A 14,365-nucleotide genomic window follows, 5' to 3' on the forward strand; every position below is an offset into this window, starting at 1 on the left:
ATGCAAAAATTAAGACATTTAGAACATACATAAGAAATAATAATTTAGAGACATAAAAAATCAACAGAGGAAATTTATTGGGTTGTTTTTTACATATCTTTGAATGGACAACTTGAAAAAATATAATTTGGGTCTACCACCCAATTGCATGACAAAACAATCCTACAAATGGGGCTATCGGAAGGGGCAGAAGGAAGAAGAAGTTGTCTGATGAACAGAACAAAACAAAACAGAAGGACCCATTTTTTCTTTTCTTTTGTATTTTTCAAAGAAAAGATTTGTGGATCCTTTCATGCTCCCGCTAAGATATTTTTCATATTTTTTTATGGATCTCAACATTGGGTCTCCTTTGACAAGCTGCAAGAAACCAATGATGAGAGAACAAATAGCCCCCTTGTCTTCCATTTTCACACACTAAAATAAGACATTCGTCGTGCTTTTCTAAGGCAGATGATCAAAACAATACATGCCATGTTCTGAACTGAACGACTAATGATGTCTTGTATATATATTAGCAACGATCTGTATATATCCATCCATTCTGCTCGACAAGACGCAGTGCAAGGTCCTTGAAGTAACCTATAATAAAACACTTCTCATCTAGTTAATTTAAATCTATACCAGTGAATGAACACCGGATGAATATTCCTCCAACACGTACATTCACCCACATATATTTCGATTAATAAGCTTTAATGTCATTATAAAGATGCTTCGTCTACCATGGACTTGTCAGTGTCCGTCTCCGTCGCAAGCATGGCCTTTTCGCTCCTTTTTCCTGGTCCATCATCTCAAGAACCTGAAGAAATCACACAAGTATTAGAAAACTAAATAATAGCAATGATTGTCCCCATATCCTGTGCAGCTACTAAAGTGCTACTGACATTGAAACTTAGGACTGTCCTACGGTTTGAAATATTTGACTTATACCGTGATGATATCAATCAGAGATATTCATGTTAAGAGTCTAACTTAGATCTAACTCATCTTCAAAAGTTAGCTCAAAGGGGAGGATTGTCCAAGACCATATATACAACTCCCATGTATTAAATAGCACCGATGTGGGACAACTAACAATTCACGGGCCATTTGCATGTTTTGCTTCCATAAACATTGAAACCATAGGGTGTTCTCATTTTTCTTCAAACCAGTCAAATTTCATACAATCAGACAAATTCAAAATATTTTTTTGAATATATATAATCAGATAACAATCAAGAAATGGTATAAATAAAGTAAAATACCAACTACATAATTTGAATTCACATCATTCTTGTTCTGTCATAGCATAAAAACAAATCTTTCGAAGACGTTGACTCATAGCAAAGAAATCTCAAACCACAAACTGAAACATATATCTGAATTTCCGTTTAAAACCAAACCGCAATTTCTGATTTTGATTTTTCTCAATTTCAGATTGGTACTATGATTTATGATTTACAACACAGACTCCTATTACAGATCCATCCAACGATTTTCCCATTGGCATTACTCATCATCGTGCCGTAATCGGAGGGACTAAGATAAAAAGATAATTAGTTTGAATGAAAGGAATGAGAGATACCTGATTCCTTTGCATTTCCAGCATCTCTGCCTACACCATGTAAATAAACTAATCAACAACGCACACATATCATCTGTGATGTGCAGAAATGATATATACTTATCATCATAGAATTATTCAATAGCTTATTATAAGAGTATTTCAAAAAAATAGAACACAATGAGAATTTCCACATGTTGGTTCATGTTATTTTTTGTTACTTTATATGTAATATAATATATTTGGTTAAATAGATCAATCTTCAATACATGTTTTATGCACCAAAGGAATTAAATGTATCCACTGGAGAACTTCCGAAAATACATTTTTGGTGTAACAGTGGGAGTTCCCTGATCACTTAATACATAATGGTGGATAAAATAATGTCAAAAAATAAAACAAAGAATAATTGAGAGATGTATATAAATTTGAACCTGTTTCTTTCGTAATTCATCATTTTCCTCCTTCAGTTTCGCAATTTCCCCTTCCAACTCCATAGTGTATGCCTGAAAGGAGACAAAGTACAACTGTGTTACAAACACGATCACAGGGTTGGTTGATTCCTCGTACAGGATACTAGTGATCTTATCTGATAAAGCAAATTCAATATGCAAGCTCAGCTCTTAATTCAATTCGTCCTCCATCATGCACTCTTTTAATATACTAATGCTCGGTTCTACGTGATCAGGACTAACATCTTTATCCTAGTTATTTGGACAATCCCCACACAATTACAAATCCCGAGTCCACGATTGAACATGTTAATGCTTCTTGTGCTTGTGGAAGAACATGGACTCAAATAATCAAAATGATGCATATATAAACCCTTGAATAATATCCAAGGTATACATATTAGATCCAAACAGTAGCGTGTACAAATTTTAGAAGTGATTCAAATTGTTTAAGAACAAATTATTGACCTTTCTATTGAGATCTTGTCCAATTTTTGAACCGGAATGATAAAGTAAAACAAGTAGATATATACATCCATGCCAACACAAATAGTCGTTGCAAAGAATATAAGTCTCACCTGCTTTCGAGCTCGTGATCTTGAAGCCGATTCCCTATTCTTAATCATCCTCTTTTGCCTCCTTTCAACCACCTTCTCCAAAGCAGGTCGTTTCCTACCCCGAAGACCACCATTAAACATGTAAGGGACAGGTGACATGGAAGGCATCCCACCATTACCGTTAACCTGCCCGTCAGATGAAACTGACGGAGAACCCTTCTGATTAGCTCTTAAGTTAACCACACCTAGTCCTCCACCGTGTAACTTCATATTTTCAACCATGTTATTATTCATTACTGTATCAGAAACCCCAACAATTCCACCCCTAATACCCGAATTTCCTAACTCATTACTAGAAATTCCCAAGGCAAACACAGGCTGTTTTGGAAGGAGCTGTTGCTGCTGCATAGGCTGTGGTGAAGCAGATCTCACCCCAATAACATTCAGGGGTAAACTGGCAGATTCCAAGGTAATCGGATTAGCACTATTAGAAGTCCTACTGGCCATTAATCTGGCATCCGTACCAGTCTGCTGGTACCCGAATTCTGATTCGGAACTTGTGGGAATTGACCGATCGTCAAAAGCTCCAACATTTTTAAGCATTGCAGCTGGTTGAGTTTCTTCCCTAACGACACCTGCTCTCACCAAGAACTCCTCGAGGGTAACCTCGCCTAAAGTCGGTTCTCTCGGGAGCATTCTAAAACCACCGATCCCGCTGACCTCCTTCCCACCACCGTACTCTTTTGACACCTCCCGCCAAACCTCGTCCACCGTCTTCTGACTTAGCGTACGAGGAAGAGTCAATGATCCTTGTCTCTGCAAATTACTACTCCCTTCCTGAATCCTAACATCGCCACCACTGCTGGAGCCGATAATCATATTATCCTCTGCATTCCAAATGCTTTTGAGCAACTCATCCATGTTCATCGACCCCAAGTCCTTACCAATTCCGCCGGCTGAGCTTTGAAATTCATCAAAAGTTAATGAATAGATGGAAGACTGCTGAATCAAAGGGAAGTTACCCGGAGGCGTTCCACTGCCCCCTGATGGAGGATCGTTTCCGAAATTTATGAAATTGAAACTGCTCCCCATCTCAATGAAGATCAAGTCCCGCAGATCTGTTAAAACCAAATCCTCAAATCCCACTTTATAGAATCAATAAAATAACTTGAATCTATTGTCGTTCGCCTGTCCTCACAAAGCCCAAAGTTCGGTATCACCACTCTTCTAAATCCACTATCAAGACCCAATTTTTACCACCTAACGACGCTTCACAGCTCAAAGTTGCGTTAAGAATCAAGAGTAAAGAAACAACTGATTTCAGTGAAACCCAAATCGGAGGAAAAGAAGATTAGAGCTCACACATGAAATATGTAGAGATATAAAGGAAGGATGCATGATTCGCGGAGAGTTGAGACAAAACAGGTAGCAAGATCAAGAAAATTAACGTTGACTAACGGCCTTATAATTAACAGAAGTACAGGATGAGAACAAGAGAAAAAGTTTTACAAGACTGAGAATTTTAAGGAAAGCAGCTTCCCGTTATTGAAAACAGACAACAACATATTCAAATTGATCAAATAAGTTACCAGATACATTTTTGCCTAGTGTTGTAATTCATACGGAAGTGGGATGAGATACTGCAGCGAGCGGGCGGTGTTGCATGCATCATATTATAATGTGGATATAATAATATTTTTATTTCTCACGATTCAACGATACGAGGAAAAAGAAAATTTAGAAATCAAACCTATCATGATATTATTAAGCACAATACATTTATGAAATTTTATAAAACAGATGTTTGACTCGATCGAATCATAAAAAATATTATTTTTTATATTAAAATTATTGATTTTTATTTTAAATATAAATCGAAAGAGAACTTACTCATTATTAGATAAAGAATATGTATTTTGTGAGATGGTCTCACGAATTTTTATCTGTAAAACATGTCAACCCTACTGATATTCACAATAAAAAGTAATATTCTTAGCATAAAAAGTAATATTTTTTTATGGATCGGATGACCCAAATAATCGATATTCACAATAAAAAGTAATACTCTTAGCATAAAAAGTAATATTTTTTCATGAATGACCCAAATAAGAGATATGTGTCACAAAATACAACATATGAGACCGTCTCACATTAATTTTTACTTAGAATAAATATATCTCATCGTCGTGTCTTGATAAGAAAATGGGGGTACAAATATGAACAGAGTGGACTAATAACTGTGAAAGCGGCTTGGGTGGGAGCCAATAACAAGGAGCAATTGGTAGTGATCTGGGACCTCTAGAAGATCAACGGTTGTTATTGATTGGGTGATGAATAATGACGTGGCCGCCACCCACTAACTTTTATTTGTGGGCTTCCGTGCCCCTTTGGAAGAGCTGGATACCATGTCGTCAGCTTAAGTTTTGGCCAATTAAGGTAACTTAAATAATGCAATAAAATAACTGTCTAGGAAAATATACTTCTCAATATCTAACTTAACTTAAAATATGGATATATTTTCAAAAAGCAGTTGTCCTTGCATTCATATGAGGATAATTCATTTAAATCATAAGTTCCGGGCTTTCTAAGATATATTCTTCTTCCAAAGGTGCATGGAACGAATAAAAATAATTTATTTTGTGTTGGATGGAGAAATGTTTCGGCAAGGCATCGCGCAACCAGAAGAAGGAAGTTGGTCAAGAGCACGAATAAGCTCGACATTTATAATATTGTAGTTTTTTTTTTTTTGTTGGGATTAAGTATTATAATATTGTAGTTATTTGGCTATGAAGAGGAAAATATGGTAATATATTCGATTTCTAAAATATTTAAAAACTCGTTAAGTATTTCAGTCATGTGATGATTGGTGATATTTATTTAATTAATTATAATTATTAAACAAATATTAATCTAAACATATATAATGATTTTGCCAAAAACAAAACAAAAAAAAAATTGGCTAAAATGTAAAATATAATTAGTTGAGAGAAGGTTGTACAAAATATACTATACAGTAAAAACCATACGTCTACCACTTGCTTTCGTGATACATTACATATGTCTAAATAATTAATTAAAATAGGTTTTTAAAGGAAAAATAGCATCATTTATTTAAAATGACGGAAAAACTTGAAACGATACATTGTAATTAAGACTAATTCGAACATATTGTCATGTACAAAATATGAAATATCTTACGAAGTTGCCGCCACAAAAAGAAATAATAATAGAACCATATTTTATATTTCTAGTTAGTGCTTTTTGATAAAATTAATTACTTGTGTATTTGTGTCAAAAATTACTTATATTTTTTTTTATGATTTTGATCATTTTTGTTGAATTTCAGGATTAATATGTTATATACCTTTTTTCTTCACTTCTACGATTTTAATTTTTTTTTTTTTTTACATAATGCAAATGTGACGTGAGTGGATCAGCCACATATAATACCACACCAACACTCCACTGAAAAATGTTTAACATTGTAAACAAAAAAATTGAAAAATAAAAAAATAAGACTGAAATTTAATAATACAAAAAAAAATCCTAATAACAAAAAAATGCAATTTTCCTGTGTTTTTTTATTTTTCCAAGTTTTTTTGGTGTCGATATATTTTAACATTACAAAAGTTGCAAACAATAATTTTTTTTAATTCAACAGGAATCTAACAAATTCCCTTCAAAATTTATAGGCGCAAGTAGCATATGATATAATATAGCCTAGAGACAACCGTATATAACACTAATTTGAACGTACGAGGGTGAAAAGCAGTGTAAGAATATAATGCATTCCCCAAAGATCTTATCATCGAACTAAATAAAGCTTAGCATCACTGAAAAATATAGAATCAATACATATCAAACATGATGCTGATTCACCGGCGTAAGCTGAGACATAAACAACTCAAGAATGGCTCGCTCTCGGGGTTGACCCGTTGGAAAGGGATCGTTTTCTGCGCAAAATATCATATATATAAGTTAACAATTAGTTAATTGGTTAGATGACAGTTAGACAATAGTTAGCATATTAACATGCATTGTATCTTCAGTTACGGCTTGAACACTCATATTACATTCAATGATAATGGATTGAAAAGCTCTCAACATCTTCTCGTAATATGGTATCAGAGCTAAATCTTCCGCACAAAATTTCTCGATCGACATCGGCGCATTGATCTCTCTGATTACGTCGCTTTCTGCAGCAATTTCAAGCTGAATGATCTATGGCTCCTGGAAATTTATCCGCCTCTTCTCAATCAATTGGTCAGTCCGCCATTGATGATCCCTTGAGCCCATACTTCTTGCATCACTCAGATAGTCCAGGCCTCATGTTGGTCTCACAATCCCTTACGGGAGACAATTATTCTTCCTGGAGCAGATCCATGAAAATCGCACTTTCTGTCAAGAACAAATTCGGTTTTGTCGACGGAACGATTGCCAAGCCATCGGAGGCAGATTCAAATCTCCTGAATTTTTGGATTTGAAACAACAACATTGTAATCTCTTGGATTCTGAATTCTGTTTCCAAAGAAATTTCTGCAAGCGTCCTTTTCTCTGAATCTGCAGCTAGCATTTGGGATGATCTCAAAGAGCGATTTCAACAGAGCAATGGGCCAAGAATTTTTCAACTAAAGCGTGAATTAGTGAATTTACGTCAAGAACAACAATCTGTAGGGGTATACTTCACGAAGCTTAAAACTCTTTGGGAAGAATTGAATAACTTCCGCCCAATGTGCAGCTGTGGCCGATGCAATTGCGAAGGGATTAAGAAGATGGACACACATTTTCAGATGGAATACGTTATGACTTTTCTCATGGGCCTTAATGATTCTTTTGCACAAATACGCAGTCAAGTTTTGTTGATTGATCCACTGCCTACCATCAATCGTGTCTTCTCGTTGGTAGTTCAAGAAGAACGTCAAAGAACCATTGGTTCTCAGTTCCCAGATCATCATTCTCCAGGCAACATGGCCTTTGTAATAAAGAATGATCAATCTCATAAACAAACTCATGTACGAGGGCCACCAAGATTTCCTCGAGAAAGACCTTTTTGTACAAAATGCAATATTCATGGACATACGGTGGAAACTTGTTATAAAATCCATGGGTACCCTCCAGGGTTGAAGCCTCGAGGAAACATCATTACTCGGCCACATATGGGTTCTGCTAACCAAGTTTCTGCACAGCATGATGCCTCAGCTGATATTGGTGCCATTGATATTTCATCTCAGAATATGTCCCAGAATCTGTTTCAAAGTTTTAACACTACTCAGTTAAACCAGCTAAAGATGTTGTTTGATCAACACCTTTCTTCGATTGACAAGAACAATGCTCCTGGTGGTGATTCGTGTAATGCTCACACCACAGGTATTTGTTTATCTACACATGCTTCGAATGGTTTGTCTTCTCCTTTATATTGGGTAGTTGATTCTGGAGCATCCAGACACATTTGCTCCAGTGCACATCTATTTACATCACTCAAACCTGTTATTGGTTGCTCAGTTACTCTACCCAACCACACAACAATTGAGGTTAAGTTCTGTGGTACCATTAAACTTGGCGATTCATTAATTCTTGAGGATGTCATGTTTATCCCAGACTTCAAGTTCAACCTCTTATCTGTCAGTTACCTTCTTACTACCGCCAAGTTAATGATCAGTTTCTATCATAATTCATTCCTTATTCAGGAGGCAATGACGTGGAAAACGATTGGCAAGGGTAAGAAAATAGCAGGGCTCTATGTTCTGGATATAATTTCACATTTTCAGCAGGCTGCAGTCAATCAAATATCGGTGGAAACATGGCACAATCGCCTTGGACACCCGTCTATTAAAGTCATGGACCTCTTAAAGGATTGCTTACAATACAGTACACAGAGTCTTGATAAGAGTAAACCTTGTTTCGTTTGTCCTTTAGCTAAACAAAGAAGACTAGCATTTATAGCTCACAATAACATGTCTGCTTCGTCATTTGATCTTGTGCATTGCGATGTATGGGGACCATATCATGTTTCTACACAGAATAACCAACGTTATTTCTTAACCTTGGTAGATGATTGCACCCGATTTACATGGGTTTTCCTACTACAGCATAAGTCTGATGCATACAAATTTGTGTCGAAATTCTGCATTATGGTTGAAACTCAGTTCCTTAAAAAGATCAAAGCCTTCCGTACCGATAATGCAAAAGAGCTTGCATTCACAGATTTATTCCTTGACAAAGGCATCGTGCATCAGTTCTCGTGTGTGCAAACGCCACAACAGAACTCAGTAGTAGAGAGGAAACATCAGCACATACTTAATGTAGCTCGAGCCCTGTTCTTTCAATCGCATTTACCTGATAAACTTTGGGGAGAGTGTGTATTGACAGCAACTTACTTGATCAATAGGACACCATCCCCCAACACCCAAAACAAGTCACCTTATGAACTTCTATATCAGAAATCTTTTGATTATTTATCATTGCGCAACTTTGGTTGTCTAGCATTTGCATCCACTCTTGCTGCTCATCGTGACAAATTGTCACCCCGAGCTCGTGCTTGTGTTTTCTTGGGTTATCCTCCGGGTATTAAAGGCTACAAACTACTTGATATCGAGAGTCAAGAAATTTTTGTGTCCAGGGACGTTATGTTTCATGAAGACACATTCCCATTTCTGTCTATTATGCCAACAGTCCATATTGATTCATTTCCTCGTGTGGTTCTACCTTTAAACCCGTTTACTATTGACACAACCATTCCAACATCAGATGAAGCTTCACACTTGTCTGGTTCCAACAATCCCAGCAATGATTCTTCTTCACATGATCAGCCTCCAGCTCAATCAGTGACAGTACCTCTCAGATCCTCTTCAAGGCATACACAACCTCCATCGTATCTTCGTGAGTATCATTGCAACTTAATGAAGTCGAACACCTCTTTAAGTTCTGAGTCCTCATATCCTTTGAGTTCTTGCATATCTTATGATTCCCTATCTCATCCATATCGACAGCTGGTACTTAATGTGTCCTCACAGTTTGAACCACAATTCTTTCACCAAGCTGTCCATCTTCCTCAATGGCAGCAAGCAATGAGGGATGAGCTAGATGCTATGGAAGCTAATCAAACATGGTCAGTTGTTCCATTACCTACGGGAAAACATTCCATCGGATGTCGATGGGTTTACAAGATTAAATATTCATCAAATGGTTTGGTGGAAAGACACAAGGCTCGACTTGTAGCCAAAGGTTTCACTCAACAGGAGGGTGTGGATTTCTTTGAAACCTTTTCGCCCGTAGCGAAATTATCAACTGTCAAAGTTTTGCTAGCACTTGCGGCTAGTCAAAATTGGACTCTTATTCAATTGGATGTGAACAATGCCTTTCTCAATGGTGATCTATCAGAGGAAGTATATATGGATTTACCCCTTGGATATGATACACAGGTTCCGCACAACACCTCGTCCCAAAAACTTGTGTGCAAACTTCATAAATCAATCTATGGTCTTCGTCAAGCTTCCAGGCAGTGGTACACCAAGTTTTCCCACGCCTTGCTTGACTATGGTTTTGTCCAATCTCAATCTGACCATACATTGTTTACTAAAGGCGCCGGATCCTCATTCATGGCATTACTCGTATATGTGGACGACATCATTATTGCAGGGCCATCTCCTCATCTTTTACAGTCTTTAAAAACATCCCTCCAAGGCAAGTTTAAGCTCAAAGACTTAGGCTCGGTTAAATACTTTCTTGGTCTAGAGATAGCACGTTCACAACAGGGCATATGTCTTTCACAAAGACAGTACACTCTAAAGCTATTAGAAGACACAGGATTTCTAGCTAGTAAGCCAACTTCAGCACCAATGGAACCACACATCATTCTAAATGCCACTGATGGTGAGCTGCTGGAGGATACATCCCAATATCGTCGTCTCATTGGACGACTTCTTTACCTCACATTATCACGTCCAGATATCACATTTGCGGTACATAAACTTAGTCAATATGTATCTCAGCCTCGTGCACCCCATCTACGGGCTGTGCAACACATTTTACGTTACCTAAAATCAGCTCCTGGCCAAGGCATATTTTTCTCTGCCTCTTCATCCACACAATTATGTGCATTCTCCGACGCTGACTGGGCATCTTGTTCTGATACACGAAAATCTGTGACAGGGTTCTGTGTCTTTCTTGGTGATGCATTGATCTCTTGGAAAGCAAAGAAACAAGCCACCATCTCTAGGTCTTCCACCGAAGCTGAATATAGAGCTTTAGCTAGCACCACCAGTGAAATTATGTGGCTCACTCAACTACTACGTGACCTGCATATCTCGCCACCTTCCCCAGCAACTTTGTTCTGTGATAATCGATCAGCAATTCATCTTGCAAATAATCAAGTGTTCCATGAACGAACCAAGCATATCGAAATAGATTGCCACTTCATACGCGGGAAAATACTCGATGGTTCCATCAAGTTGCTGCCAGTTCGTTCCGACTCACAACTTGCGGATATGTTTACAAAGCCTCTACCGTATACTACAATCTCGCATTTGCTATCCAAGATGTCAATCAAAAACATTTATAGTCCATCTTGAGGGGGGTATATCAGATATATAAGTTAACAATTAGTTAATTGGTTAGATGACAGTTAGACAATAGTTAGCATATTAACATGCATTGTATCTTCAGTTACGGCTTGAACACTCATATTACATTCAATGATAATGGATTGAAAAGCTCTTAACATCTTCTCGTAATACAAAATCACAGTAACCCAGAAATGCAAGCCTACAAGTTAGTTTGCTATGCATGTTTAATCTAAGTCGATCACTGAGAAACAAAGTAAGGGTGTTAAGAACAGACCTGCAGGATATAATCCGGTCCATGGTGAAAGATTGACATCAAGCCCGAATTCGGGTTGTTGTGCATCATCTTCGCCTATTCTCCTACTTGGGTTCAAATGGTTGTGAACGTGCACGTTTGGGGCGTGAACAAGAGTTAAGGATGATGGTAGTATGTTTTCCGTGTGTCGAGACTGATCGCTGCAAATAAATCAATGTTGAGTCAAAATGTGTCCCTGCTAGTTCAAATCTTGTTAGCAGACCACAAATATAAAACAACGGTCTATTACATGCGGAAGGAGCCTCTTCAAATTATATGGCTCACTACAGTGATATATAAGATAGCCCAAACTCAAAACTCCGATCCATTAGGTCGGATGACTATTTATAATGTACATGGGCAACATGTACGAACCTTATGGGAAGCAGGCCATTCGAATCCAAAAAGTTTAGGATTTGAACTTGCGGATCTCTGTGTGGAAGCCAATCCAATCCGCTGTTTGCATTTCTTCCGGCCAAAGTGTTTATGTTCAACGTCTCGGGGGGGAAATTCACCTGAAGGGCGATGGCAAAAGTATACAAAATGATGATCAGTTGGTTGGCGTCATTTCGTGTTCCGAGTCATAGACATAAAGAGACCTGTGACGATAATGTTTGTGCACCAGGAGGAATATACTGGCCCTGCAGAACTTGCTGTACGTGAGTAAATTTCATTAGCTCGACTCGTATTCGAAAAACTAAGCTAATGATTATGAAAACTTGCCTTCCTGACTCGAACATGCTTCAAATTTTCTACAAGAATTTGTTCTCTATACTCAGCCTCACACAATGTGGTGATATCAGAAGTATCGCCTTCATAAATCCTGCATGTGAAACATATATTTACATGTGTTTTGCAATCGAACAGCTAAGGCAAGAAATTAATTGGTATATGATAAGCACCTTAATCTTTTCTCCATATCCTCCAGTTGGCACCTATATTTCAGAATTTCTTGCTGAATTTCCTGCATCAGCTCAACTCTCTGATCATTTGCAAAATTGAGAAACAAAACAGCAGTTGATGTTGAAATTAAAGCCAAGAAACTTATATGGACAATTCCTTAAAAAAAAGCTTAGAGGCCACCCAGTTAACTTAGGTTTTCAGGTTCGAGTAACTCCAAATGGTACGTACAGCAGATCAAGTGTTATATTTTGATTATTGTAACACATAATATAGAAATATGCATGGAATACGATTGTTGTCCACGTAAACCAACTATACATGCGTAACCTTACGCTCATATCTGTGAGGAATGTTTGGCTAAATAGATGTGTAACCTGAAGTTATCAAGATCAGCACTTAATATATCTATCCGCATATATACCTCAACTTGAGAATCAATCACGCTAGCAGGGCTGCTGCATGAAAACAAAACTAAACAAATACATAAAATAGATTTAATGAATTCTACTTAAATTACAAAAAAAAAAGGTTAAATTTGGGCTACCTGCTGGTCGCTTGAAAATTTCTATCTGCGTCAGATTTCAACTTGCCAAGAGCCCGTTGAAGATGCTGCAAATATATATATCTTTTGCTTAGTTTTATTAAAATTTCGTGCTTGATATATTAATGTATATTTAGTTGTAAAATTAATTTATCCGCAAACTTTTAAAAAATTGTTTCGATATTATCCACTCGTGAATCCAGAAGCACTGTTCATGTCTGAATTGCAGTTGGAAAATAGGTACCTCTTGGTTCTGTAGCCTGTCGCATCGTTGCATGTAGACAATTAAACATGCGACCAAATCGAATCAGAGAAAAAGAATAATAATTGTCAACATCAATTGAATTAAAGCGGAAAAAAAAAGAATCGCAATTCATTTCCTTACCTTCCTCGTTCATGCTCAGGGAGATTCACATATCGTGATATGATCTCTTCCATGCTTCAAAAAGACAAAATATATATATATATATATATATATATTAACAAAATCCTTGATTTGCTTTTAAATTATTATAAATCACAAAAAGTGACAAAATTAATCCACAAGTTTCAGTTCAAGAGGATTCAAGATTTTCATCTTTATTCCATAACAATTAGAAAATATATATACTAAAAAAAGTAAAATAATAAATTGCAAAGATATAAATAATATAAAGAGTGTCATAAAAGAAAGCGAAAGATTAAATTGCGATTCACCTTCGAATTCCTGAGAAAATGCTAACTCTTCCGGAAGGAGAAAACATGATGAGAGCCACATCAACATCACAAAGAACAGAAAGCTCGTAAGCTTTCTTGATCAGCCCATTTCTTCTCTTGGAGAAAGTGACTTGCCTATTCGTTGTGTTCTCGATTTTCTTGATCTGAAGCTTCACTCTCCCCATAATTTGATCTACCCACTAATTCCGATTTCCTGACCGAATTATATTTAGATTTCTGAAACAACTTCTGGGAAATTAAAAGGTTCTTTAAATATTATATATATATATATATATTAAAAAATATATAAAATCACTGAATCTGAGGAGAAAATAAAATTGAAAAGAATCGAGGAAAGAAAGAAGTGATAACGCAGAAGCTTTGAAACAACATGTTTTGGCATTATCAGGCCATTTACAGAAGATGACGAGAGAAAGAGAGAGAGTCATCCATGGCGGTGAATTTCTTCCGCTGGTTTTCGAATTTAGGATTTTGTATTAATATAGTATGTAGAGTTTGTTAGGGCAAAGAAGAAAATTTTGGACACGTAGAAAAATGGCCGGGGTAGCTTCGCAGCTGATTAACACCACTCTGATGTTACGGGTTTTGCTCTTTGAATTCCGCCAAATTAAAATTTTTCATGGTAATCAGTGTAACACAGACTTCCTTCTTGGGTTGTCAAGTATTTTTACACGTGGCATCGCCTCCATGTTACTCATTCTGCATTATATATATATATATACATATACATATATAATATCGTCCTCTAAAATATCTTTTTGTGCATGTTTTTTGTTTCATGGGTATATTTAACATT

The 14,365-nt window shown here is 36.7% G+C and overlaps 2 protein-coding genes across 5 annotated transcripts; both read right to left on the reverse strand.

Annotated features, from left to right (window-relative positions):
* Positions 1 to 434: 434 nt before the first annotated feature.
* Positions 435 to 4,188, reverse strand: LOC140842661 (ABSCISIC ACID-INSENSITIVE 5-like protein 5). 3 transcript variants are annotated; one of them, XR_012120469.1, is made up of 5 exons: positions 2,574 to 4,188; positions 1,978 to 2,049; positions 1,813 to 1,900; positions 1,565 to 1,594; positions 435 to 799 (listed from the first exon to the last, which is right to left on the reverse strand). XR_012120469.1 is itself a non-coding variant. In XM_073210716.1 (4 exons), exons 1-4 carry the CDS (start codon positions 3,642 to 3,644, stop codon positions 719 to 721), a joined length of 1,254 nt encoding a protein of 417 aa, XP_073066817.1. In that variant the 5' UTR covers positions 3,645 to 4,186; the 3' UTR covers positions 435 to 718. The 3 variants fall into 3 exon arrangements, 1 of the variants encoding a protein (XP_073066817.1); XR_012120468.1 differs by lacking the exon at positions 1,813 to 1,900 and having other exon boundaries at positions 435 to 579; positions 668 to 799; positions 2,574 to 4,186; XM_073210716.1 differs by lacking the exon at positions 1,813 to 1,900 and having other exon boundaries at positions 2,574 to 4,186.
* A 2,035-nt stretch (positions 4,189 to 6,223) lies between these two features.
* On the reverse strand, positions 6,224 to 14,010 carry LOC140814221 (agamous-like MADS-box protein AGL104). Of its 2 annotated transcripts, none has more exons than XM_073173146.1 (11): positions 13,549 to 14,010; positions 13,238 to 13,291; positions 13,097 to 13,112; positions 12,856 to 12,920; positions 12,733 to 12,766; positions 12,311 to 12,372; positions 12,128 to 12,231; positions 12,008 to 12,057; positions 11,784 to 11,923; positions 11,391 to 11,569; positions 6,224 to 6,505 (listed from the first exon to the last, which is right to left on the reverse strand). In XM_073173146.1, the coding sequence occupies exons 1-11, from the start codon at positions 13,731 to 13,733 to the stop codon at positions 6,411 to 6,413; spliced, it is 984 nt and encodes a 327-aa protein (XP_073029247.1). In that variant the 5' UTR covers positions 13,734 to 14,010; the 3' UTR covers positions 6,224 to 6,410. The 2 variants fall into 2 exon arrangements, with proteins under 2 accessions (XP_073029247.1, XP_073029242.1); XM_073173141.1 differs by having other exon boundaries at positions 12,311 to 12,390.
* Positions 14,011 to 14,365: the final 355 nt, after the last annotated feature.

This window comes from Primulina eburnea, chromosome 1 (assembly GCF_022965805.1).
Source record: "Primulina eburnea isolate SZY01 chromosome 1, ASM2296580v1, whole genome shotgun sequence".
Lineage (NCBI taxonomy): Eukaryota > Viridiplantae > Streptophyta > Magnoliopsida > Lamiales > Gesneriaceae > Primulina > Primulina eburnea.